At 46.1% G+C, this 26,677-nt stretch overlaps 1 protein-coding gene across 1 annotated transcript in view; it reads left to right on the forward strand.

Moving 5' to 3' along the window:
* Nucleotides 1-1,234: 1,234 nt before the first annotated feature.
* Nucleotides 1,235-26,677, forward strand: part of MFHAS1 (malignant fibrous histiocytoma amplified sequence 1) — a 39,351-nt gene continuing 13,908 nt past the window's right edge. The window contains exon 1 of the mRNA XM_030565100.1: nt 1,235-4,469. Coding sequence (XP_030420960.1) covers nt 1,235-4,469 — 3,235 coding nt within the window. The remainder of the gene's footprint in view (nt 4,470-26,677) is intronic.

Consider the following 26,677-nt stretch of genomic DNA (forward strand, 5'->3'; position numbering starts at 1 on the left):
TTGGGGTGAAGAGTGGCAACAGCAGCAGCAAACCCTCAGGTCCGATCACATGCCAATGGGCACCACCACCAGCCCAACGGACCATGGTGAAGTTAGCACAGCATCTGGTCTCAGGGATGGGGCACCCATGGAGCCACAGCAGCTCATCCTGCCCTGTGCAGGTCCCCCCAGATGAGATGGATCGCTGCCAGGCCGGGGAGAGACGCGCTCCCCAGCCAGGGTGACCAGATCCAGATGTCCTTTTTTTATAGGGCCAGTCCCAATATTTGGGGCTTTGTCTTATATAGGTACCAATTACCCCCACCCTGGGTGACCAGACAGCAAATGTGAAAAATCTGGATGGGGGTGGGGGGAATAGGAGCCTATATATAAAAAAGACCCAAAACTCAGGATGGTCCCTGTAAAATCGAGACATCTGGTCACCGTACAGGTGAGTTCGTTTCCCCACCCCTTCCCAGAGACCCCAACAGCCAACTCCTCCCTCAGACTGTGCTGCATTTGGTGCTCTCTAGGACCCAGCAGCCCCGTTCTTACCTGCTGCACTGCTTCCCATCTGTCCCGGCTCCCAGCAGAGCGGTGCCCCCAGAGCTAGTGGTCCCCAGGCGGCTGACAGCCCTGCTCTGAGGTCAGACCCAGGGAGGCGAAGCCGGATCGGCTCCTGCCCTGAAGACAGTGTGCTTAGAGCCATGCTACACCGGAGTCCGGACTGGCTTCATTGGGAGCAGCTGCAGAGCATTGCCGGTGACACCTGTAACTCAAGGGGACCCTGCTGTGCTGGGAGCCCGCCGAGGTGAGGATACAGCAGTAGGCGGCGCTGTTCTACAGGCAGACCCGTCGCTCCGGGGGGCGGCCGGGAGGGCGCCAGATGTGGGGCAGCCGGGCTGTCGGGGCCCGGGGGCGCCGCTCCCAGGCACTGGGGCGAAGGGATGGGCGGGGCGCGGGGCGCGGGGCGCTGAGCCCAGGCGGGGCTGAAGGAAGCCGGGAGGGCGGCGTCCCCGGCGCTGGGGGCGGAGACTGGCGGCCGGGCTGTGTCCCACCCCTGGCCGGGGGGCGGCCGGCCACGCACGGGGGCGGGCCGGCGCAGCGCAGCGCGGCGCAGCGCTCCTCTCTCCGGAGCCGGCCCGGCGCGCAGCATGGGGCTGGCGGCTGCCGGGGCGCCGGCGGCTAGAGGGGGCTGCGCCCAGCGCTCCGCGGCCAGGCCCGGCCCGTAGGGCAGCCCCGCTCCCCGCGGGCTATGGCCGAGCCCGAGCCCCCCGCGGCGGCCCGGCGCTGGCGAGACGCCGCCCTGCGCGCACGGAAGCTGCGGAGCAATCTGCGGCAGCTGAGCCTGGGCCCCCGCGAGGAGCCGGAGCCCGCCGGGCCGCCCGCGCTTCGCCGCCCGCCGCTGCCCGCTGGGCCGGGCGAGCCGGCGGCGCTGAGCCTGAGCGGGCGCGGCCTGGAGGAGCTGCCCGAGGGGCTGGGCGCCGCGCTGGGCGGCCTGCGCGTCCTCAGCCTGCGCAGGAACCGCCTGGCCCGGCTTCCCGCCGCGCTGCGCCACCTGGGCCGCCTGGCCGAGCTGGACCTCAGCCACAACCGGCTGGGCGGCCTGGGGGACGGCGAGGCGCTGGCGCCGCTGCGGGAGCTGCGCAAGCTGAGCCTGAGCCACAACCAGCTGGGCGCGGAGGGCGCGGCGCTGCCCGGGCGGCTGGGCGCGCTGCGGCAGCTGGAGGAGCTGGACCTGAGCTTCAACCGCCTGCGCCGCCTGCCCGAGGCGCTGGGCCGCCTGCAGCGGCTGCGCTCGCTGGACGTGGACCACAACGAGCTGCCCGCCTTCCCGGCGCCGCTGCTGGAGCTGGGCGCGCTGGAGGAGCTGGACTGCTCTGGCAACCGGCAGCTGCGCGTCCTGCCCGAGGGCATTGCTGCCTTGCGCTGCCTTAAGATCCTGTGGCTGAGTGGCACGGGGCTGGGCAGCCTGCCCGAGGGGCTGTGCCAGCTGGGCGCCCTGGAAAGCCTCATGCTGGATGGGAACCAACTGCGGGTGCTGCCTGCCGGCTTCGGCCGCCTTCAGCGCCTCAAGATGCTGAACCTCTCCTCCAACCTGCTGGGCGAGTTCCCCGAGGCCGTGCTTGCCCTGCCCAGCCTGGAGGAGCTCTACCTGAGCCGCAACCAGCTCACCCTACTGCCCACCCGGCTCTGCCAGCTGCACCAGCTCCGTACCCTCTGGCTGGACAACAACCGCATCCGCTACCTGCCCGACTCTGTCGTTCAGCTCCACAGCCTGGAGGAACTCGTGCTGCAGGGCAACCAGATCGCCATCCTGCCCGAGGGCTTTGGGCAGCTCTCCCGGGTCACACTCTGGAAGATCAAGGACAACCCACTCATCCAGCCCCCTTACGAGGTTTGCATGAAGGGCATCCCCTACATTGCCGCTTACCAGCAGGAGTTGGCGCACTCCCAGCCTGCTCTCAGGCCCCGGCTCAAGCTGGTCCTCATGGGCCTGAAGAATGCTGGCAAGACCTTGCTGAGAAGGTGCCTGATGGAGGAGGAGAGGCAGAGAGACTCTTCCCTGGCTGCAGCTGGCAAAGATGCTGGGAGAACCCAGCAGCAACAAGACATCACTCTGGTCCCAACTCCCGAAGGTGTTGGGAAAATACAGCTAGGACATAGCTCCATTACTGAGCCCCGAGATGCTTTGTCTTCAAAAGACTCCTCTCTAGGATATGCCTCCATTGAGCAGCAGGACTCGCTGCTGTCTCCGTCCCTTAAAGTTGCTGGGAAAATCAAGTTAGAGCACCAGGATGTCTGCCTGTTTCCATCCCCAAAAGTTAATGGGGAAGCCCAGATAAGACACTTCTCCATGCTGCTGGAGCGAGACGCCCCCTTGACAACCTTGGTAGCAGGACTTCCAGGCACCAGCCAGGGCATCGAGGTGACGGACTGGACAGCAGATGTAGAGAAGGGTCTGACCTTCATTGTGTATGAGCTGGCAGGTGACCCTAGCTATGATGTGATCCAATCCTTCTTCCTTTCGCCGGGAGCCCTGTATGTGCTGGTGGTGAACCTGAGTGCCTACACGCCACATTGCTTCTACTCTGCAGTGGGCTACTTCCTGCACTGGCTAGGTGCCAAAGTGCCCCATGCTGTAGTGTGCATGGTGGGCACCCATGCTGACCTGTGTGCTGAGCGGGAATTGGAGGAAAAGTGCCTGGACATCCACCACCAAATTGCCCTGCAGGAGAAGCGGGATGCAGAGGGACTCCAGAGTTTGGCCCAGCAGGTGGACGATGCCCTGGGACAGGACTTTGACCTGCGTTGCTCCAGCCCCCACGCTGTCTTCTATGGGGTTTCAGACAAGAACCTGCGGCGCAAGAAGGCCCAGTTCCAGTATCTGCTCAACCACCGGCCGCAGATCCTCTCGCCGGTGCTCGCCATCAGCTGCCAGGACCACTACCAGGTGCGCCGCCTGCGGGACAAGCTTCTGTCAGTAGCTGAGCACCGGGACATCTTCCCAAACCTGCATCGGGTGCTACCCAAGTCCTGGCAGGTGCTGGAAGAGCTGCACTTCCAGCCGCAGGCTCAGCAACTGTGGCTCAGCTGGTGGGATTCAGCACGGCTGGGCTTGCAGGCGGGCCTGACCGAGGACCGACTCCAGAGCGCCCTGTCCTATCTGCATGAAAGTGGCAAGCTGCTGTACTTTGAGGAGCATTTGACTCTGCGGGAGTATGTATTCCACAATCTGCCCAGGCTCATTGACATCCTCAATGTCTTCTGCCAGCAGGACACCACAGTGCTGCTCCAGAAACTGCTCAGTGACACCCATGTAGATGAACTGAGAACCACCCAGCTCCACCACTACGTGGAAGGATTCCTGCTGCATGGGCTCCTTCCTGCCCATGTTATCCGCCTGCTTCTTAAGCCCCATATTCAGAGCCGGGAGGACCTGCAGCTTATCCTGGAGCTGCTGGAGAAAATGGGGCTCTGCTACTGCATCAATAAGCCCAAATGCAAGCCCCTCAATGGGGCCACTGCCTGGTACAAGTTCCCCTGCTATGTGAAGAATGAGGTGCCCCATGCAGAGGCGTGGATTAATGGTACAAACCTGAGTGGACAGTCTCTTGTCATTGAACAGTTACAGATTGAATACACCTTCCCCTTCATTTTCCCTCCTGGGTTATTTGCACGCTACAGTGTCCAGATTAACAGTCATGTGGTTCAGCGGTCTGATGGCAAATACCAGATTTATGCCTACAGGGGGAAAGTACCTGTGGTGGTGAGTTACAGGCCTGCTCGGAGCACTCTGCAACCAGATACTCTGTCTATTGCTAGTCACGCATCTCTACCAAATATATGGACAGCCTGGCAAGCTATTACTCCCTTAGTGGAAGAACTGAATGTACTGCTTCAAGAGTGGCCAGGTCTCTACTACACTGTGCACATCCTCTGCTCCAAGTGCCTTAAAAGGGGATCGCTGAACCCATACGCTTTTCCAGGTAAGGTGTGATTCAGCTTGGCTTTAGTAGCCTTTACATCCTTTAAATATCACTCATTCTTCCAGAGCACTGTTTTTCAAAGCTGTTTTTTGTTTTGTGGGTAACTTTTTTGGGGATAATTCTCTTCCCAGCCTAAGTCCATCCTTCCCTACAACTACAGTACATAGTTACATGGGAGAACATTAGTATGGCCTGAAGGAGACAGGATCGAAATAAAGGTAATCTGCTGCATGGTCATATTTGCCTTTGTCCCCCCTTTTCTAGCTATGTGGTCTATTTTTGTCCCTCAGGGTAGGGTCTTCCCATAGAGTAAGACTTAACCCCCAAGTTGCCTGTGCTCCCCACTCTGCATTTTTCTGTACACATTGTATTGCTTACTCAAAAACACAAAAAAGGAAAGCTATGAAGCAGCTACTCTGAATGCAAAAAAAGGTTTTTATTTTTTCTGTTTTAGGAGAAGCCTTCAGAAAACCTCAAATTCCTGTCTAGATCTAGATCCTGAATACTGAAGGAGGGTGGTGGTGGTTTGAGCATTGGCCTGCTAAACCCAGGGCTGTGAGTTCAATCCTTGAGGGGGGCACCTAGGGATCTGGGGCAAAATCAGTGCTTGGTCCTGCTAATGAAGGCAGGGGGCTGGACTCAATGACCTTCCAGGGTCTGTTCCAGTTCTGTGAGATAGGTATATCTCCATATATTTATCCTTGTTAAATAGCTCTGCAGACCACCTAGAAGTGAGTTTCACACCTCAGTTTGAGAGCCATTGTTTGGAGAATAACTGAAACATTTTTTAAAACAAATTTTCATAAATGCTTTAAGTATATGTGAAACTTCACAACCATCTCTTTCAAACACCGGTTTTAATCCCAATGGTACATATTTAGGTAATGGAAACTTTCCGATGGCCTCTGGCTTGGATTCTGTTCCATTTAGTATGTCTGCAGATGCTGCTTCTCATTTTGTAAAACTGTTGCCACTTTTGCTGCTACAGCCTCAAAGAGAACTAGAAAAGGATGCGTTAGCAATTAGTGCCTATGTTGGCATAAAATCAAAAAACTCTTGACCTTAAGCAATGCTCTGAGCTTTCTAGCCCCTCCCCCCGAAAGGACTTTGAAATATATTTTATTTATAAAGATTTTTAATTGGAAAGGAGGTGGAGTAGTACTTAAACTGAGGATAGTAGGGTTCCTGGTTCAGCTCATGTGGTATAATGTGGATAATTTAAACATTTCTTAAGCTCTTTCAAGCAGAGAGCTGCTAGTTGTGCCCCAGCCTATGTCCTGGCTCAGTCATTACATCTCCCCCTCATTGTATTAAGTTATATAAGTGATTGAAGGGAGAGTATGAGCTTCCATTTCTGTGAGCCATTGGTAGCTATTAAACTTTGAGGTGCAGACCTGGACTTCTCTTTTGTGAACACGCAATACAGTTTTCCTTGACTGCTGACCAATCTGGTGTTTACGCTAAATGGAATTAATTAAAAGCAAAGCAAAGCAAAAAAATTAACTGCAAAGAAAATAAGTAAAATGCACAAATAACAGCAGTAAGCACTGTATGTGCCTGCGTCTGTGTCTGGTGAGTGTTCGCTAACCCCTCCCTCCCCCATGATCCGTCCTGGTCACTGACTGGGAGGAGGGATAGCTCAGTGGTTTGAGCACTGGCCTACTAAACCCAGGGTTGTGAGGTCAATCCTTGAGGGGACCATTTGGGGCAAAAATCTGTCTGGCCTCCTGAGGTCCCTTCCAACCCTGATATTCTATGGGCCAGCAGTGATAATTCCTGGGCTGTAACTGTAATGTTGATAAGTGGAGAAATCCACTTCCAGCACTTATCAGGTGAACTAAATGCATCTAAAAATCAAGTACAAAGGAAAATCTCTCTCATTCAGAATTGGCAAAAGCTGTTCTACTAACCTGAGTGAGAGGCATAACAAAACTGCCACTCAGACCTAAAAAATCCCTTTTCCTCTTTGTGTTTAGTCCCCTGAAATTATTGTGCTCTGATGTTTCCTGACTTCTTCTTTTTGGTAGTTTGTGTGAAAGAATACATGAATTGAAATCTCAGTTGGAATCTGTATGTGTATGCAAGCAATTCCCATCAGTAGTACTGATAAATTGTGTGTGGTACTCTTTTGTGTGAATCCTTTGACTAGTTAAAAGGATGCTTGAAATGGCTCCTATATGTTCATAGAATCTGTTGCAACTCTAAGAAGATTAGACCAGTGCTTCTCAAAGTTGGGCCGCTGCTTGTTCAGGGAAAGCCCTTGGCAGTCTGGGCTGGTTTGTTTACCTGCTGCGTCCGCCGGTTCGGTTGATTGCAGCTCCCACTGGCTGTGGTTCGCTGCTCCACGCCAATGGGGGTGGCAGGAAGTGACGACCAGCACGTCCTTTGGCCCGCGGCCTGTAGGAGCTGCGATCGGTCGAACCTGCAGATGCGGCAGGTAAACAAACCTTCCTGGGCCGCCAGGGGCTTTCCCTGAACAAGTGGTGGATCGCCTATGAGAAGCACTGGATTAGAGATTGTTATTGGAATACTTTCTACTTCTTTGAAAACTTTAACAGAATTGGTCTTCATTTTGAAATAGATTAAAAATATTTGAAATTTGTATCCTATTAACCATAAAGACTGTGAGGTATGTCATTTTGTTGTTCAGTTAAGAATTATTACAAGGCAAAAGAGTTTTATACACTCTGTAGGTTAAAGTGTAATTTTGGACACCCAAGAAAACACTGTCTCCAGTTTTTCAAAATTGCGCAAAGTCAGGATCCAGGGTTATCTGATTTTCAAAAAGGCTGTGCACCCAGCAGGTACTGTTGACTCAAAGCTTCTACTTTTTAAAGTTGGTCCCTGCATTTTACTAAAGAGGTTGAAATGTTCTTCTTTTCTTACGATTGTGCTGAAGATAAAATTCAAGTATTGTTTTAATCAAAGTCAGCTGCATTGCTGCAATGCATCTGGTGAAGACACTGTGCAGTGGGAGAGAGCTCTCCCCTTGGCATAAACTCCGGCTCCATGGGATGCAGTAGCTGTGTTGGTCGGAGAAGCTCTCCTGCTGACACAGCACTTTCTACACCAGTGCTTAGATTGGTGTAACTTGCATCTCTCGGGGGTGTGAGTTATACCAAAGTAAGCTGTAGTGGAGACCAAGCCTTAGTTTGTGTCATTTGGGGGGAGGGGTTACTTTGTTAACCTTTGTCAGACATCAGAGAAGTAAAACAATCTGTTTACTTTTGGAGAGTACTTGTTCCATTGTTCTCAGACAGTCTCACAAAACCAAATCAGAAATAAGATGTTAAATCAAAGTGGGGAAGTCTTTGCTGGTCTCGGTTGAATCTCAGCCAGCTAGCATTCATCCCAGCTGCAGTTTATGTCGGATACGTCTACATATTTTGGGGTGAGTTTCCAAACCTTTAATGAGGGTTTAAGTGGCATTGAGGAGCCTATGGGGAATCTCTAAGTTTCACTACTGGAAAGCAGTCCGTGTTTGTACATATTGAGCTGACGTTTCAAGTCCACATTAACATGGCCCAAGACTGTCTCAGATTGGCAGTTATATGAGGTGCAGAGAACTGGTCAAACGTAGTGGTGGGACAGAAGTGGTCAAATTTTCATGGAGGGGGAAAAAACCTAGCTAGGATACAGAAAGCAAAGAATAGGATGAAATGGTCAATTTTCATCATGGCCAAAGGTAAGCAGAGGCTTCTTCTGAATACTGTGTGCAGTATTGGTCACCTAATCTTGAAAAGGCTATTGTAGAACTGGAAGAGCTCAGAGAAGAGGAGTGAGAATGAATAAGGGCCTGGAAAAACTTTCCTAGGAAGAGATTGAAAGACTGGGATTGTTCTTAGAAAGTAAATGAATGAGAAGGGGATAGGATAAATGTACCTACAATAATGAATTGTCTTCTAGAAAAGGTAGATCAGGAACTTCTGCTCTTCCTGTCTCCTATCACAAGGGGACGTGCCATGAGATTAAAAGGTGAGAAATTCACAACTGACAAAAAGGAAATAGTTTTTCATGCAATCTGTGAGCTCACTGCCACCTGAAGTCATTTGGAATTGCCAGGCTGGATGAGACCCATGTTTTCTAAGGTGCTAAGTGGCTAGGACAAGGGTAGGCAACCTATGGCACATGTGAGCTGTTTTTCAGTGGCACTCACACTGCCCGGGTCCTGGCCACCGGTCCGGGGAGCTCTGCATTTTAATTTAATTTTAAATAAGCTTCTTAAACATTTTAAAAACCTTATTTGCTTTACATACAACAATAGTTTAGTTGTATATTATAGACTTCTAAAAATGTTAATGTATTACTGGCATGCGAAACCTTAAGTTTGAGTGAATAAATGAAGACTCGGCACAGCACTTCTAAAAAGTTGCCGACGCCTGGGTTAGGAGCTCCTGCTGTTTTCGGGTGAAGGGGAGAACATTGTTCTCAGTGGGAGCTGCTGGACACTGAGCTCTTCTGAAGATTTAGCACCAGCTGACTCCTGTTGAAGTTCACTTTGAAAATTGGAGTTGGTTCTGAATGAAACCACAATATCAGGTGTCAGCGTGCTCTCCTTTATTTATAATGTAAATTCTAGACTGCTGTTTTTCATAGGCCCAGTTGCTGTGTAGCACCATCTCATGTAGTAGAGATTGAGTCTAGCATCTGGCAGCATTTACATAGCCTGCCATGGGAGCTGGGTTTCTTTTTTCTTGTCTTATTTTAAAGATAGCTGCTTTAGCTGTTTTGTCCCAGACTTTGCATTCTTCTAAAGGATGTTGTTTGTCTTATTGGAGCAAGAGGTCAATCTCATTTAAATCTGTGGGGCAAGGCTTAGTTTTTATATAACCACTGGGTGTTTAAAGGTTAGACTGTGGAAAGTCACAGATCAAGCTGAATCAGTTCTGTTGAGTTGGGTTAAGAGGATAGAAGATTAGCTGTAAACTGTAAAACCCTTGCGCTGTTCGTTCAGTGTGTCCAGGTTTTCCCTACTATTGAACGTTGAGTTTGGATAATGTAGTTTGCTATAAATAATGGGATACAAACTACTCTGTTTTCCCCAAAGACTTCAATCAGATCTACCGGAAAAAGGCCAAAATGCCAACCTCAAACTGTACATACATACTATGAATTTCATGTTTTGTTGAGGATGCCCAGCACCTGGGATGGCTGATGTATTTTGGTTCTATATTTAATAAATCTAAATGAAATATTACCAGGAGAAAATTGGGCAAGCCCACCTCTACTCTATGGGAGGGATTGTCAGAAACACAGAGATCAGTTAGGTCCCCAGCTTTTGCAGGGTGGATTGATCTAAATCAGCAAGCAGAAAAGCTTGATTTAGATAATTGATTTTAATCATGTTTTGCATTTCGTGCATTTTAGTTTTTTTCCTAAAGAAAGGTTGATTCTCTTTGGTTACCATTAAAACATGTTATCTGCAATTGAATATAATCTGTACACTACATTTGGCGGTTCTTTTTGCTGATCAGGAGGATATGTTATATCTATGCACGTTTATTTAAGCAATGAAATAGCTTAACTTACTGTGATTCATCTTAATGTTTATATTTTTGTGTTAGAAAATGGTGAACAATGCATTTCTTATTTACTAGATTAATTTTTTTATTTATAATTTGTCAAGCCCTTCTTGGATGGAAAATAAAATTCAATTAAAAATACACAACTAGCATTTTATTTTTTTGTTAAATAAAGCTACTCCAAAGTGCTAGATACATGAGGGAAAAAACTTGATCAAAACATATTTTTGCATTTAAAACTAACTGATTTATTAAGCAAGGGAAATATCTGTAGCTAATGAATTAAACTAATTTTTTCTGATCCACATGTCTTTTAAGATTTTAGAGCTAGTAGAATTTAACCTCCTATAGTTTATTCAGATTTCCTGCTTTTTCAACTCCAAGTTGGTTTCTTAACTTTGAATGAGCTAGTCGTCATTGAACTGAACTAGCTGAATAAGCTGAAGTACAGCAAATACTCTCTCTGCACCTGCAGAAGAGGCTACTGCTGTCAAAAGCTGGTTTAGCACTTCAGCAAGCTCTGGTTCCAGGTGCTTAGCCAGAGCCTTCCACCAGTTCAGTGGTCTGACTTTCTTTAACACTGGACAGCAAATGTTAATATTATTTTTGTATTTAATTTATTTTAAGAGGTTACAATAAATTTAGGCATTAGTATAGATTGTCATAATTTCAAATCTGAAATAAATTTATTAAAAAAAATCTGTTTAAATTAAAAAATTGGATTTTTGATTGAAATCAGATTTTCTTTAGTTTTAAAAAAAATCAGTATTTGTTCACCCTGACAACTTGCACTGAAAGTCACTGGGAAGAAAAACTACCGTTTGCCACCTCTTTTCAGGATTGAGGACCAAATTATCCACATTAAAGGCGTCTCTGTTAAGCTGCCACCACAGGGAATGGAAAATGCAGACGTAAATTTCTGCCAACATGTGCAGCAAGTTTAAGTTATTTGTAAAAATACTGATACTTTTTAGAAAGTGACCTGTGGGCTAAAGTTACTGTACCAAGCACATAATTGATTCCTTGATACAGTGGGACCTCAGAGTTCCGAGCACTTTGGGAATGGAGGTTGTTTGTAGCTCTGAAATGTTCGTAACTCTGAACAAAACGTTATAGGTGTTCTTTCAAATGTATACAACCGATCATTGACTTAATACAGCTCTGGAACGTCCCTATGCAGAAGAAAAATGCTTTTTTTAACCATTGTTATTTAAATTAAATAAGCACAGAAACAGTTTCCATACCTTTTCCTTTTTTAAAAAACTTTCCCTTTATTTTTTTTAGTAGTTTATATTTCACACAGTACTTTTTTTTTAATTTGATTCTGCTGCTGACTGCATACTACCAATTCCAAATGAAAGATGTGGCTGACTTCTCAGTTTGTAACTCTGGTGTCCGTAACTCTGAGATTCTATTGTAGTAGTGGGCAGCCTGCGGCCCGTCAGGGTATTCTGCTGGCGGGCCGCGGGACAGTTTGTTTACATTGACTGTCCACAGGCATGGCTGCCCGCAGCTCCCACTGCCCACGATTCACAGTTTCTGGCCAATAGGAGCTACGGGAAGTGGCATGGGCTGCAGGGACATGCTGGCTGCTGGTTTCTGCAGCTCCCATTGGCAGGGAATGGCGAACCGTGGTACTAGGAGCTACGGGTGGCCGTGCCTGTGGACAGTCAATGTAAACAAACTGTCTTGCGGCCTGCCAGCAGATTACCCTGATGGGCTGCAGGTGGCCCACCATTGTTCTACTGTATTGTTTTTTCTTTGAGTGCTTGCTCATGTCCATCCCATGCTAGGTGTGCGAACACTCATGTGTACGGTGGCTGGAGATTTTTCCCTTAGCAGTATTGGTAGGGCTGGCTCTGGTGCCCTCTGGAGTCCTGTGCTCATGCGCTGGTATATGGGATGCTGCCGGCCCCGCACCCTTTCAGTTCCTTCTTACCACCAGTGATGGTGGCTGGAACACTCTTTGCTCTTGCAAGTGCCATTAGCATTTTTTCTCGACTCTCGGTTGTTTTCTTGTAAATAGCTGAATAGTTAGAGGTATCTGTTGTTTGACGTGCCCTCCGTCCCTGCTGTTGGAGCAAGAAGAAACTGAGATGGTGTGGGGCCAATGGTGACCCATATACTGGCACATGAGTGTGGGACTCCAGAGGGCGCCAGAGCCAGCCCTATGGATATTGCTAAGGGAAAAACCTCCTGCTGCTATGCATGTGGGCGCACGCGCACCTAGCATGGAATGGACATGAGCAACACATCTCGAAGAACAACCGTTACCAAAAGGTAGGTAACCGTCTTTGATAAAATGTTACTAAAGCAGTAGGAAACTTGCCAACATATTAGAAGTTCCCAGTGCAACAATTATTACATAGTTAAGCTGTCTGGAGTTTCTGATAAGCTTAATACTATATACTAATGTTGATTATTGATTGGATAAAAATTCTGTAACAACTGTGTAGAAATGCAGTAGTTCAATAAAACTTTTCTTTAAAGGACAGAAGATTGGTAGGCTGGAAATGTGGCCTATCCTTTTTCATGTTGGCGCAGAGTCTGTACCTTTTTAATGCAAATAACACTTGATTTTGTTTATTTTTTAAAAATAAATGCTGTAAAACCCTTATTTCCCTCTCCTCCCTCCTGCCCCTTTTCTTAAAATGTTTGGGTAGCCCCAAACTCATAAATAACACTCCATTAAGTAGTCAGCATGTCTGCGTGCAATGAAAGCAAATTGTCAAGGGACTATATTATAAATATAGGAAAAAACAGTTTTTAAACAATAAGGAAAGATTACAGTTATTGTACTTTGTTAAGGAATCCTGGGCAAACAGTATAAAATGGGTTTATTAATTCAGCAAAGTTTCCCTTAATCTTAATCAGCTGGTGTCTTGGTGCCAATGTGGCAGCACATTGCTTGAAGGCAGTCATCTCTTGCTGTAGGCCCTTATGATGATTCCCCAGCTCAGCAACAATAGTGTAATACTGGGTTCAGTTGAATGGATCTTTCAGTTTGGCTAGTGAAGCAAAACAGAATTCTGTGCCTTTATTGCATTACTTTTTAGACTTGCTGAAATTTGTTTGTGTAGGAAGTGACCTGTAAAAGGGATGCACTGCTTTGAATTGCTCTTTGTTTTGTATTATATAAACGTTAATTAACAGTCACTTTTCTGAGTTTGTTTATTTTGTTGATGTAAAGCTCGTGTAGATTTTGGCTTTATGGATTGGATTGACTGCATTCATATTAAGAATCGTTTCTGCTGTGTTTCATCACCTCTGCTAATGAGTCTTGTGAACTAGCTGGATACACTGTTCTATAGTGATCTCCTCCATCTCTGACCAGGTGTATCAGAATCTTGTATTGTTTGCTTCGTTTAAAAACTTGATAACTTGTAGTTCTAGTGTCGTTAACTTACATTGTTAGGTACAGTTCAGTAGGCAAAGGGTATGGCTACACTCGAAACTTCAAAGCGCTGCCGCGGGAGCACTGCCACGGCAGCGCTTTGAAGTGTGAGTGTGGTCGCAGCGCCGGGAGAGTGCTCTCCCAGCGCTGCACGTACTCCACATCCTCTACGGGTGTAGCTTGCAGTGCTGGGAGCCGCGCTCCCAGCACTGCAGCACTGTTTACGCTGAGGCTTTACAGCGCTGTATCTTGCAGCACTCGGGGGGTGTTTTTTTCACTCCCTCGAGCGAGAAAGTTGCAGCGCTGTAAAGCGCCAGTGTAGCCATGGCCTTAGTGTAATTAGAATCTGATGTCTCAAATATGCGTGCCATTGACAGCAATATGAGTGGAATTGCATTTAAGACTGGATGTTTTTTTCTAAAAGGATCTGCTGTAGGACTTATTTTGGGAAAGGTGTGTGCCCTGTGTTTATACGGGAGTTCACAATGGTCCCTTCTGGCCATGGAATCTATGAATAATCTGCTCATACAGAGCAAGAGTAACTTGTAAAGTAAGCTAGAGAGAAAAGGTTCAAATTTCTTTAAACATCACTGATTTTGTGAAAAATTCTTTGAAGAGATGTTTGTTTGTAGCATTAAAGATGATAACCTATATGTATCTCTTACAGCAGGAAAATACTGTTAATGGGCAATCTAGTGATCAGAATCATTGCAGAGTGTTACTTTAAATAGTGGGAGCAAAAGGAGAGGGAGAAGTGTGAGGCAGTGTGAGAGGAAAAAGAGGACTAGAGAGAGTGAAGAATGTGGTGAGGTGACCTGAGGAACAGACAGTTGATCAAATGACCTCATATGGCAGTGACTCATTGGTACTGGAAATCCAGTTCTCACTGCCTAAGCCAAGATGCCCTGGGAACTGATCTGAGCTGTAGCACTGCAGACACAGCTGTTCTCTTCCACTTTCTGCTGTTTGTCAGATCTGAGCTTAGAAAGATGTTGAAATGCCACTTAAGCAGTGTGCCTTTGTGGATTTGAGCACCAGGTTGGGCATTGGATGCTCTCACGTGCTAATCTGCCAGAGATATGTAGCCTTCCTCCGTGTCTGATTCCCCCTCTGTAAAGTGGGCATGATTGTTCTTACCTATCTCCCTGGAGGATAATCTAATGCATGTTTGTATGGTGCGTTGCAAATGTAAACAGCTGTGCAACAGTATGGAGTCTCAAACTCAGATGACCACGAGGGCCACATGAGGGCTAGTGCATTGACCAGAGGGCTGCATTACTGACACACACACCCCTGCTGCCCTTGGCCCCGCCCCCACTGCATCCCTTCCATTAGGGCCGCCTCTTCCCACTCCTTCCCCGCCCCATTCCAACTCCTTCTCCAAAGTCCCCACCTCAGTGCTGCAGCTGGGGTGCAGAAAGGGTGCAGAGTGCAGTGAGAGCTCAGGGCAGGGAGTTGGTGTGTGGGGTGCAAGAGGGTGAGGAGTGTGTTATGGGCGCAGGGTGCAGCAGGTGGCTCAGGGCAGAGAGTGCAGGAGGGGCGCAGGATGCAGCAGGGGGCTCAAGGCAGGGAGTTGGTGTGTGGGGTGCAAGAGGGTGAGGGGTGTGTTACGGGTGCAGGGTGCAGCAGGTGGCTCAGGGCAGGGAGTTGGTGTGTGGGGTGCAAGAGGGTGAGGGGTGTGTTATGGGTGCAGGGTGCAGCAGGTGGCTCAGGGCAGAGAGTGCAGGAGGGGTGCAGGATGCAGCAGGGGGCTCAGGGCAGGGAGTTGGGGTTCAGGATGCGAGCTCCAGCCCGGCGCCGCTTGCCTGCCCTGGCCCCCGGCCCTGTGCCGCTCAGCTCCGTTCCAGGAAGCAGCTGGAACCGTGTCCCTGCAGCCCCTGGGGGAAAGGGAGGGGCTAAGGGTTCCATGCATCTGCAGCTCTTGCCGCTCCTCCAGGTACCTCCCAGGAAGCTCCCGTTGGCCGCAGTTCCCTTTTCCCAGCCAATGGGAGCTGTGGGGGGCGGTGCCTGGAAGGAGGTAATGCAGGAGCCCTCTGCCTCTTTCCCCCCCGCCGGACCGAAGGGGCATGCTGCCCGCTGCTTCAGAGAGCGGTGCAGGGCTCGCAGCGCCACAGGGAGCAATCCCGTGGGTAGGCAGAGGGGCAGGGGTGGGTGGGGGGTGTGGGGAGCTTGGCGGGCCACATGCAGGAGTCCCATGTTTGAGACCCCTGGTATGGACAATACAGGTCTAACCTTCAGGCAGTGTCTTATGCTCTGCAGTCTCCTTGATGCTGGAGTATTAAGCAGGTATCTGCTTACGGTAGCTTGGCCTGTAGTCTAGTAAGGGACTCTGGGTAATGACAGCACAGACTAACTGGCTCTCACTTACTTCCTTCTGGCAGGCTCATTGCTGGGAAAAATTGAGAGTATTCAGTGAAACAAGTTCTTGGTCATGTTCGAAGGCTAGAAAATCACTAAAGTAGGATTTTTTTGTTTGATTTTTCTGTTACGATTGGAGTCTGAATGAAGAAAAAACTCCATTTGTCTAATGAAAATAGCTTTTTGGATTAAATATAAGAAAATTACTTGTTCCCCCTCCCCCCGCCCCGAGAGAATTAAGAGAACTAGCTGAAGTCAAATAGCCATTTGAATGGCGCTGTTGGCCCAGGTGATCTTACAGGACGCTGATTAAGGGCTATGCTATTTTCAGTCTGTCTTTGTCATCTGATTACAGAAAGGGGAGAGAGATCCTACAAAAAGCAGAGTGGATAAAAATCAGTGATTTAAAAAAAAGTGGATTTTTGGATAGGTTTTTTCCCCTCAAAAACATTTTATCTAAAGATAGTTTTAATTCATACATTATAGCTCAAAATTAACTCATCATGGAATAGAGATTATAAATTCTAATTCTATAGTTTGAGACAATATATTCATGTAATGTTTAAGAAAAGTTTTGTAAATGAGTTCCAATAGTTTATGGATTGGGGACCCAATTTTATGGGGTTTCAGAGACTTCTGTACAGATTATGTAGGTTAATCTTGCTCAGTCTAGAAGATACCATCAGAGATGCTTAGTTTTGCAGTTCTCAAATTGTGGATTTATGTTTCCAGAGATAACATGCTTGTTAACAACAAAAATGTTTTAAAATAAATAATATATTGAGGTGAGAAATAACAGACCTCAACCTTATTGTCCCTCTGCAAATTTGTGTACATGGAGTCAATCCCTTACCCCTTTCTAAAAGTGAAAAGTTTCAAAAAGTTCAATGAATAGAATATTGTTGGGGGCAGAATAGATATGGACAAGGAGAAGTCATCTGGAGATAAATGTAAGGGGAGCGGGACAGGCAGTAGAAGCAAAAGTGTAATTGTTTAAGCAGCATATTCCAGAAGTCTTGAGGTCTTTCGGAGTGTAGCCTTCATTGATTTGAGATCTACCATACCATTCTTGCACTAGAAGGGAAACCTATAATGGCAGCAGGCCATTCAAGAGACCCAGTTTGGGAATAAGAACCATTCAAGAAATATGTTTGATGATATTTTAAAGAAATTCACAGCAGTGAACTGGTGGAAGTCACTTAAGCACTTGGATTCAGGGACTGTTGAAGTGATAATCTCATTTTTAACAGCAGTAGCTTCTTCTGCTGGTGTAGAAAGAATATTTTCTTCCTTTGGACTAATTCATTCCAAATTGAGAAATGGTTTGTGACTTGAAAAAGCAGGAAAGCTTGTTTTTCTTTTCCAGATTATGAACACACAGGAAAATGAAGGTTAAAGACGACTGAGTTAGCTGCAGAAGCCAATATTTTAAGTTTCTCATGTTGACCTGACTGACAGTCAATTTATTTATTTATTTAAATTTCATTTAACTATTTTAGTTAAAAACAATTTTAACAAAAACAAACCTGATTTTAAAAGAACTTGAATGTTTAATTAAATTCAAAAATTCATATGCTTGTTTTGTTAAAATATTATGTTTGCCGTTGAAGAAAAAATCCAGAATACATAACATTGTTGTTTTAGTTAAGTAAAACAATTTAAATATCTGTCTAGTGATGTTCTCCGCCTAATACAGCATGGCAAGAAAATCCTCTAATTAATGACAGTTCGCCTCCCAATGACTTCGTAAATATCTGCTTCAGTTACCTTTGGTAAATGAAATAATCAAATTCTCATTCATTTTCCGATATAGCTGTAAAACTAATCTGAAAAGTTTTCAGAATAAATCACTTAAATGTATAGTGTATACTTCCTAAAAATGAAACATACATCTATCTCTGAGTTATAACCTTAATGCATATTCTTTACAACAACCAACAAGAATGCACTTTTATGTAGAAAACCATGATTAAATTGAGGCTTCCTGATTAGTGATTTAAATCAAATCCACCCTGACAAAAACCTTAATGGATTCTTAAATATCATGTAAATGTACAAGCAAACCAACCACTGTGGTACCTTGGAGTTTGCTGGTAGGTATGAATATTTCTCTTTTTAAGAAAATGATCTGAGTGGTTTGAAGTACTCCAGATCATAGTGCACTTCACTATAAACAAAGAACCTGATTTTAATGTAAGGAAAGAGTCAGTCTTTGAAATTTGATGGGATTGTAATATGGCAGATTAATGTAAATTTGCCAATGATCCTTCTTTGATTTAGAGGAGAATAAAGAGATTTAAATAAAACAGAGATGATTCCTGGTTAATGCTTCCAATAAGAAATTAATGATCCAAAACATAGTCTTTAGCTTTACAACAAAGAGAATTTCTAATAGAATGGGCATTTGGAAATGGGATATGGGAGACAACTCATGTCCTGCCTTCAGAAGGGCTCCTGAAGTTGTTAAAGGTAGGGCATGCAAATCAGGGTGCAATCGCCATGATGCTTTAGGCTGATCAAAATGAAGGCAAGAACTGTGGGAATACAGGTGGGTCCTTGAGCATACAGTGCTACCACCTGTGTGAATTGGATTTTATTTTCTGTAGCTGAGCAGTAGTCTCTCCAGTGGGATTATGTCCCATCAGACTCAGAGTGTGGCTGGCTGAGTTTCCGTTGCATGGTAATTCTATATTGTGCCAGGAGTGCAAACCTTTTCTTGTATTTGTGTCTCAGATTCATGATGAGACTGTAGTGGGGACATGCTCTTGGAATGAAAGGCTTGTTCAGACTTCCACACCTGTTTGTTTACTGTGAATTTCTAAAATGTCTGTCTGTGAACATGAAGAGACTTGGCATCCTTCAAAGGACTACCTTGAAGTGCCACTAAGACCTAGTATTGGCACATACCTAGTGCATCTGGTGCTGCTTGCTTTTTGAGGACTGGACTAAAATGTTATGTAGCTTACATTTCAGGGGTGTGGGGTGATGGGGGCACCTCAGCTGTGTGTCATATAAAGATATAGACCCCAAAACCTTGGACTTCATAATTCCTTGACTCCACAGGCCAACTGTGAAAGTGCAGTAAACTTAGGATCACAGCTCTGGAAATGCTACCTAAAGCCCATCAGATGCACTGCATGTAAAATGCAGACTACGATTGGTACGCACGGCTGGCCAGAGAGTGGCAGAGCCCCAGGGTTGTTAAGATGGTATTCTACACATTTCTAGACTTTGTAAGTCTAAGGGTATAAGTGTAACCTTCAGACAACTGTTACAAAGCTGAGAGTCTGTTGAGAGCTCAAGACTTAAGTAAATGATGATAATTAAGTTGGAGTTCAGGCTGTGAGTTTGGTGAGCTGTTTCTTTTGGTCTGGAAGCAGACTTCATATGGTGTGTTACTACGTCTGTTTGGAACTTTTTCTTTTGTTAAGTAAGCTCTCACTATGCACACCAGTGAGCTAATAGTGCAAGTGTGAACATCTTCTCATTGTGAAGTGATGAGGCTTCATAGATTTGATGCTAGGAGGGCATTATGATCATCTGGTCTGACCTTCTGCATAGCACAAGGCATGGAGTTTCACTTGGTGACTTCTGCATCAAGGCCAATAACTCCTGTGTGAGCTACAGAGTTTCTTTCTGAAAAAGCAACCAAACTTGATTTAGAGGTCCTAAGTGATAGAGAATTTGCCACATCTTTGGTAGATTGTTCCAATGGTTAATTACTCTCACTGTGGAAAACAAACAAGTCAGTTTGAATTTGTCTAGCTTCAGCTTGCAGCCATTTGGATGTAATGCCGGACTCACAGTGTTCATTAATTCAGAAAACTTGGCACTGTTGATTTAGTTGGAAGTAAATTGTTCAGTTCAGATAATGCAGTGCTTTGACAAAGCTCTACTTAATGGGATTTCACTATTAACTCACCCTATTATAGTACATCTGTCTAAACTTGCTTTGTAATTACCATCATGTCACTTCTTGGTACCATTCACATGATGGCACTTTCTGAGTTGCTGCCTGTTATAACTAAATGACAGTGCAACAGATGAGGAACCCAAAGCTATCCTGACTTTTTTCCTTTTATTTTATTAAGAGGTTTCAGATTCCCACCAACTAAACTGTGTAATAGGAAGGAAATAATTATCAAGAACCACCATGGTGGGAGGGAGCCAAGGGGAAATTCCAGGAATATAAAAATTGCTTTGATTATAAAATTCATGCCAAATGTAACTAACACAAACTTGACATTGGGGCACCTAATGTGAGCATTAGTCTAATATAATTTCCCTTTTGGACTTACACTGTGTATCTGGCAAGTGTCTGACTATTAAGGGAAACGTTTTTCCATCGGCGAAGAATCCTGTGGCACCTTATAGACTTTTGGAGCATGAGCATTCGTGGGTGAATACCCACTTCGTCGGATGCATGTAGTGGAAATTTCCAGGGGCGCGCGCGCGTGTGTGTGTGTACACACACACACACACACACACATATATGCAAGCAAGCTAAAGATAACAAGGTTAATTCATTCAGGGAGGATGAGGCCCTGTTCTAGCAGTTGACGTGTGAAAACCAAGGGAGGAGAAACTGGTTTCATAGTTGACAAGCCATTCACAGTCTTTGTTTAATCCTGAGCTGATGGTGTCAGATTTGCAGATGAACTGAAGCTCAGCAGTTTCTCTTTGAAGTCTGGTCCTGAAGTGTTTTTGCTGCAGGATGGCCACCTTAAGGTCTGCTATAGTGTGGCCAGGGAGGTTGAAATGTTCTCCTACGGGTTTTTGTATATTGCCATTCCTAATATCTGATTTGTGTCCATTTATCCTTTTCCGTAGAGACTGTCCAGTTTGGCCAATGTACATAGCAGAAGGGCATTGCTGGCATATGATGGCGTATATTACATTGGTGGACTTGCAGGTGAATGAACCGGTGATGGTGTGGCTGATCTGGTTAGGTCCTGTGATGATGTCGCTGGTGTAGATATGTGGGCAGAGTTGGCATCGAGGTTTGTTGCATGGTTTGGGTCCTGAGCTAGAGTTACTATGGTGCGGTGTGCAGTTACTGGTGAGAATATGTTTCAGGTTGACAGGTTGTCTGTGGGCACGGACTGGCCTGCCACCCAAGGCCTGTGAAAGTAAGGGATCATTGTCCAGGATGGGTTTTAGATCCCTGATGATGCATTGGAGGGGTTTTAGCTGGGGACTGTATTTGATGGCCAGTGGAGTCCTGTTGGTTTCTTTCTTGGGTTTGTGTTGCAGTAGGAGGCTTCTGGGTACATGTCTGGCTCTGTTGATCTGTTTCCTTATTTCCTCGTGCAGGTATTGTAGTTTTGAGAATGCTTGGTGGAGATTTTGTAGGTGTTGGTCTCTGTCTGAGGGGTTAGAGCAGATGCGGTTGTACCTCAGTGCTTGCTTGGCTGTAGACAATGGATCATGTGATGTGCCCGGGATGGAAGCTGGATGCCTGAAGGTAGACATAGCGGTTGGTAGGTTTTCGATATAGGATGGTGTTCCTGTGACCATCACTTATTTGCACCGTGGTGTCTAAGAAGTGGACCTCCCGTGTAGATTGGTCCAGGCTGAGGTTGATGGTGGAGTGAAAGCTGTTGAAATCGTGGTGGAATTTTTCCAGAGTCTCCTTCCCATGGGTCCAGATAATGAAGATGTCATCAATGTAGCTTAGGTAGAGAAGGGGCGTGAGTGGACAAGAGCTGAAGAAGGGTTGTTCCAGGTCGGCCATAAAGATATTGGCATATTGTGGGGCCATGCGGGTGCCCATAGTGGTGCCACTGACTTGAAGAGAGATATTGTCATCAAATTTTGAAGTAGTTGTGTGTGAGGATAAAGGCACAGAGCTCAGCAGCCAGTTGTGCTGTGGCATCATCAGGGATACTGTTCCTGACAGCTTGTATTCCATCTGCATGTGGGATATTTGTGTAGAGAGCCTCTACATCTATGGTGGCTAGGATGGTGTTTTCTGGAAGGTCACCAATGTATTGTAGTCTCCTCAGGAAGTCAGTGGTGTCTCGGAGATAGCTGGGAGTGCTGGTGGCATAGAGTCTGAGTAGAGAGTCCACATATCCAGACAGTCCTTCAGTGAGAGTGCCAATGCCCGAGGTGATGGGGCGTCCAGGATTTCTGGGTTTGTGAATCTTGGGTAGTAGATAGAATAACCCTGGTCGGGGTTCTCAGGGTATGTTGATTTGTTCCGGTGTTAGTGTAGGGAGTGTCCTGAGTAGATGGTGCAGTTTCTTAGTGTATTCCTCAGTGGGATCTGAGGAAAGTGGCCTGTAGAATTTGGTATTGGAGAGTTGTCTGGCGGCCTCCTTTTGGACTTGTTCATGATGACAACAGCACCTCCTTTATCAGCCTCTTTGATGATAATGTCAGGGTGATTTCTGAGGCTGTGGATGGCATTGCATTCTGCACGATTTAGGTTATGAGGCAAGCGATGTTGTTTTTCCACAATTTCTGCCTGTGCACGTTGGTGGAAGCATTCAGTGTATCAGTGCGCTGTTCAGTGTTGTCCTGAAAGTATTCTTTGAGTTGGAGATGGTGAAAGTAGGCTTCCAGATCGCCGCAGAACTGTATCATGTTGGTGAGGTGGCAGGGCAGAGAGAGAGTCCTCGAGATAGGACAGACTTTTCTTCTGGGCTGAGTGTGTAGTTGGATAGATTGACGATATTGCTGGGTGGGTTGAGGGTACCACGGTTGTGGCCCCATGAGGCAGGTAGGAGTTTAGACAGCTTACAGTCCTTTTTCCTTTGTAGAGAGGTGAAGTGAGTAATGTAGATCTCCTGTCTTATTTTAGTGAAGTCCGTTTGTATGAAAGTTTGGTTATTACTGAGAGTCTCCAGGTTTGAGAGCTCTTTTTTGATGTTTTCCTGTTTGCTGTATAGGATGCTGATCAGGTGATTCCTCAGTTTCTTTGATAGAGTATGGCATAATCTCTCACTGTGGTCTATGTAGTATGTAGATAGCAGTGGGATTTTTTACCTTTAGTCCATTTGGTATGATGTCCATCCATTTGCATTTGGAAAGGAAGATGATATCTGTCTGTATTTGTGCAAGTTTCTTCATGAGGCTGATGGATTTCCACTCCATACAGCTAAATGCAGTGCCTTGCATGGTGTCAAGTGTCAGAGGGGTAGCCGTGTTAGTCTGGATCTGTAAAAGCAGTAAACAATCCTGTGGCACCTTATAGACTAACAGACGTTTTGGAGCATGAGCTTTCGTGGGTGAATACCCACTTCGTCGGATGCATGTAGTGGAAATTTCCAGGGGCAGGTATATATATGCAAGCAAGCTAGAGATAACGAGGTTAGTTCAATCAGGGAGGATGAGGCCCTGTTCTAGCAGTTGAGGTGTGAAAACCAAGGGAAGAGAAACTGGTTTTGTAGTTGCAAGCCATTCACAGTCTTTGTTTAATCCTGAGCTGATGGTGTCAAATTTGCAGATGAACTGAAGCTCAGCAGTTTCTCTTTGAAGTCTGGTCCTGAAGTTTTTTGCTGCAGGATGGCCACTTTAAGGTCTGCTATAGTGTGGCCAGGGAGGTTGAAATGTTCTCCTACAGGTTTTTGTATCTTGCCATTCCATCAGGTACGCATCCTGTGTCTCAGTGTGCTCTGTGTTGTGGTGACAGATGTCTGTTAGTAGTACCACTTAGTAAGCATTAGACTGCAATGTGACACAAATTGTGCTGCCATAAAGCTGCTCATGTTAATGTGTTTCATTAAAAATGTACCAGCCATGGTTTTCACAGCAGCATTTATCTTAAGGACTGGCATGGACCAAAAAGGAGTGTTCTAACTTACTTACCAGTGGTTATTTCACTGGTAACTTTCTGTGCAGCGTGAAGATCCCTCATGGAAGCAAAGATTAGCTCTCACTCAGCTTCAGCAGTTTAAAAAATGGCAAAGTTTCCATTTTTGGCAGTTATCTAGTTCAGCGTGTTTCAGAGAAGTGAATAGTCCCTGAAGCTTGAATGTATGATCAGAGTTAGAGAGACAAGATGGGTGAGATAGTATCTTTTATTGGACCAACTTCTGTTAGTGAGAGAGACAAGATGGTTCAGTGAAAGCTGTTGCCTCCACCACCTTGTTTCTCTAATATCTTGGGGCCCGCATGGCTACAACACCACTGCAAACAAAAGGAGGTAGGCATTGTGATTGTTGGTGTCATAATGCCTAGAAAATCACTGCAGTTCACAAAGGATGAGTTAGGTGCCTAAGCCCCTATACAGTGAAAGAGGGGAAGAGGTGTCTTAGATTCAGAGTGACAAAAGACAGCAGCTGGGTGGGGAGCTGCTTAAGGTAGCCAGTGAGAGATGGCAACGAGGGTGTGTGCGCTAAACCCTGCCCCTCTGTTGGTGTTAGGTGCCTTGGGCACATCCCTCTGCTTGAGATTCTCAGCTGCAAACTCTCCCTTGATGGTAGGCGCCTACCCTGTTGGCAAGAAGCTGGGCGGAGGAAGAGCTCCTGCAGAACTTCTGGGGCAGTGCATAGGGCACTCAACTAGAATGTGGGAGAGCCCCATTTCTAGTCCTTCGCTGCCAGAACAGGGATCTGCCTCCTCTCAGGGGCGGGCTCGAACCATGGGATAGAGTTGTGGGGCTCCCTTGGTCTCTCCTATTGAAGCTGTTGCACTGTGGATAAATAATCAGAGTGATTGGAGCAGGGGCACTGGATCCTGGGGCTCCCACCTGCCAGGTGAGTGCTGCAATCCCTAGGCTGCGGAGTCATTCTCATGGCTGTGTGTTCTGTCTTTTACAGAATAATTTGGGCCAGAGAATTTGTGAATTGTTCTGGGGTTTAGGTGGGAAATAGCCACACAAGCGCCTAGATGGAGGCAGCAGTGCGCATTCCCGGAGGCAGAAACGTGGGTGCTAAGGAGACTTTTACTGCAGAAACTTAAGTGCCAAATGAGTTTAAGTGCATACAGGATTCAGCAAGAGTTGTATGCATCACGATGGACCCTAGACTGGGGTTTAGGCACCCACCTCCTTTTGTGCATTGCCACTAGACATAAGTGTACAGTAGCGCAGGTGTGCTAAATGGGGTTATTACAGTTCAGATCAGAAAATGTTTAGAGCCCTAATGTAATGTATTTTTTTGTAAATGAAGGTCTGAATAGCAAGGAAAACAGTACACTTACGAGTGAAGGGGCATTGGGATGGCTGCTGTGGGTCATTTCATGGTTACCTTGTGCTCCCCTGCCTGTTGGCATCCATGTGTTGTGCACCACCTGTTAGAGGACTTTCCTTTCACTCCCTCCCCTGGTTCATGTCACGGAGACAGAAAGCAGAAGACCAGAAGTGTGAAGTGCAATGTTTATTGGGGTTAGTTTCCAGCAAGCATGTGTCCCATAACTCTGATGTTAACATAAAACATAAGAACGACCAAACTGGGTCAGACCAAAGATCTATCTAGCCCAGTATCCTGTCTTCCAACAGTGGCCAATGCCAGGTGCTCCAGAGGGAATGAACACAACAGGTAATCGAGTGATCCATCCCCTGTTGCCCATTCCCAGCTTCTGGCAAACAGGCTACTGACACTATCCCTGCCCATCCTGGCTAATAGCCATTGATGGACCTATCCTCCATGAACTTATCTAGTTCTTTTTTTAACTCTGTTACGGTCTTGGCCTTCACAGCACCCTCTATCAGAGTTCAACAGGTTGACTGCACCTTGTGTGAAGAAATACTTCCTTGTGTTTGTTTTAAACCTGCTGCCTATTAATTTCATTTGGTGACCCCTAGTTCTTGTGTTATGAGAAGGAGTAAACAACACTTAATTACTTTCTCCATACCAGTCATGGTTCTATAGACCTCCATCATATTCCCCTTCCCATCCCCTTAGTCTTATTAATCTCCTCGTACAGAAGCTGTTTCCATACTCCTAGTCATTTTTGTTGTTGCCCTTTCCTGAACCTTTTCCAATTCCAATATATATGTCTATATATATTACTATGATGAGAAGTCTTTCAGTATACTTTTAAAACTGGATTTTTTTTTTAAGGCACACCTCCACCTCCCATCCTAACTTACATATTTTATCAGTCTACAAACTGATCTAAACCCAAAGGTGAGCTGCAAGCACTACTGTAACATATACCTAGTTTTCAAGTATTATTTACAGAATTATGCAGAAGCCCATTTGGCCTTCCACAATGAGAACTAGAACTGTTTATACTGCATCTCTTCAGAATTAGTGACAAGACAGATTAGGTCTTTCCATACCCCTGGCCAGTGCAAGGTTGTTCTTTGCAGTAAGAAGGACCCCTATCACTTGAATAATCCTTTCCCGTTCCAGACTGGAGAGAGAGAGCTTGGATTACATTCAGCAGAGATGCTCTTTTTCCAAGCTTCATCCCATTATTTCTTGCAGCACTGTGGGCAGTCTCTCTCACTCCCAGCATTTTCAGATTTCGATAAGTCAATAGTGGTTCTCTGTGGCTGTGGGAGAATGGGGAGATTGCCATAAAGTCAGTGTCTTTAGGACCTTTTGTGTAAACCTGCGTGGCTGTTGCCAGTTTGTGGTGTGATTTTTCTTTTCCTTTCTTTTTTCTTTCTTTTTTTTTTTAAAGGGAGGTTTCTCCAGGGCAAAACATTGATAACAGCAAGGTGTTCATATCGACCAGGATGAGAGGCTGGTGCCATTTCCCAAATGGAAATTTTAAAATCTCATTTTAGTCTAAGCAAAAGTAAAGTACTGGCCAATGGATTAGTTATGCTAGTTATCTATAAAGCTTGTATTCACTCCTATGTTATGAACCTCATTAGAGCACCTTACAAGTCCCAGCTCTGCCTTGCTCTGTGTCCTCATTCTCCCCTCCCCATTCCCTCCTCCTTAGTAGGCCCAGATATACCTGCAATTCATGCCCTCAGTCCCACCCCTTACAACTTATGGTCATGTTCTATTTTGGAGGGTCGTGAGCCTAGG

The sequence above is a fragment of the Gopherus evgoodei genome, chromosome 5 (genome assembly GCF_007399415.2).
Source record: "Gopherus evgoodei ecotype Sinaloan lineage chromosome 5, rGopEvg1_v1.p, whole genome shotgun sequence".
Taxonomy (NCBI): Eukaryota; Metazoa; Chordata; order Testudines; family Testudinidae; genus Gopherus; species Gopherus evgoodei.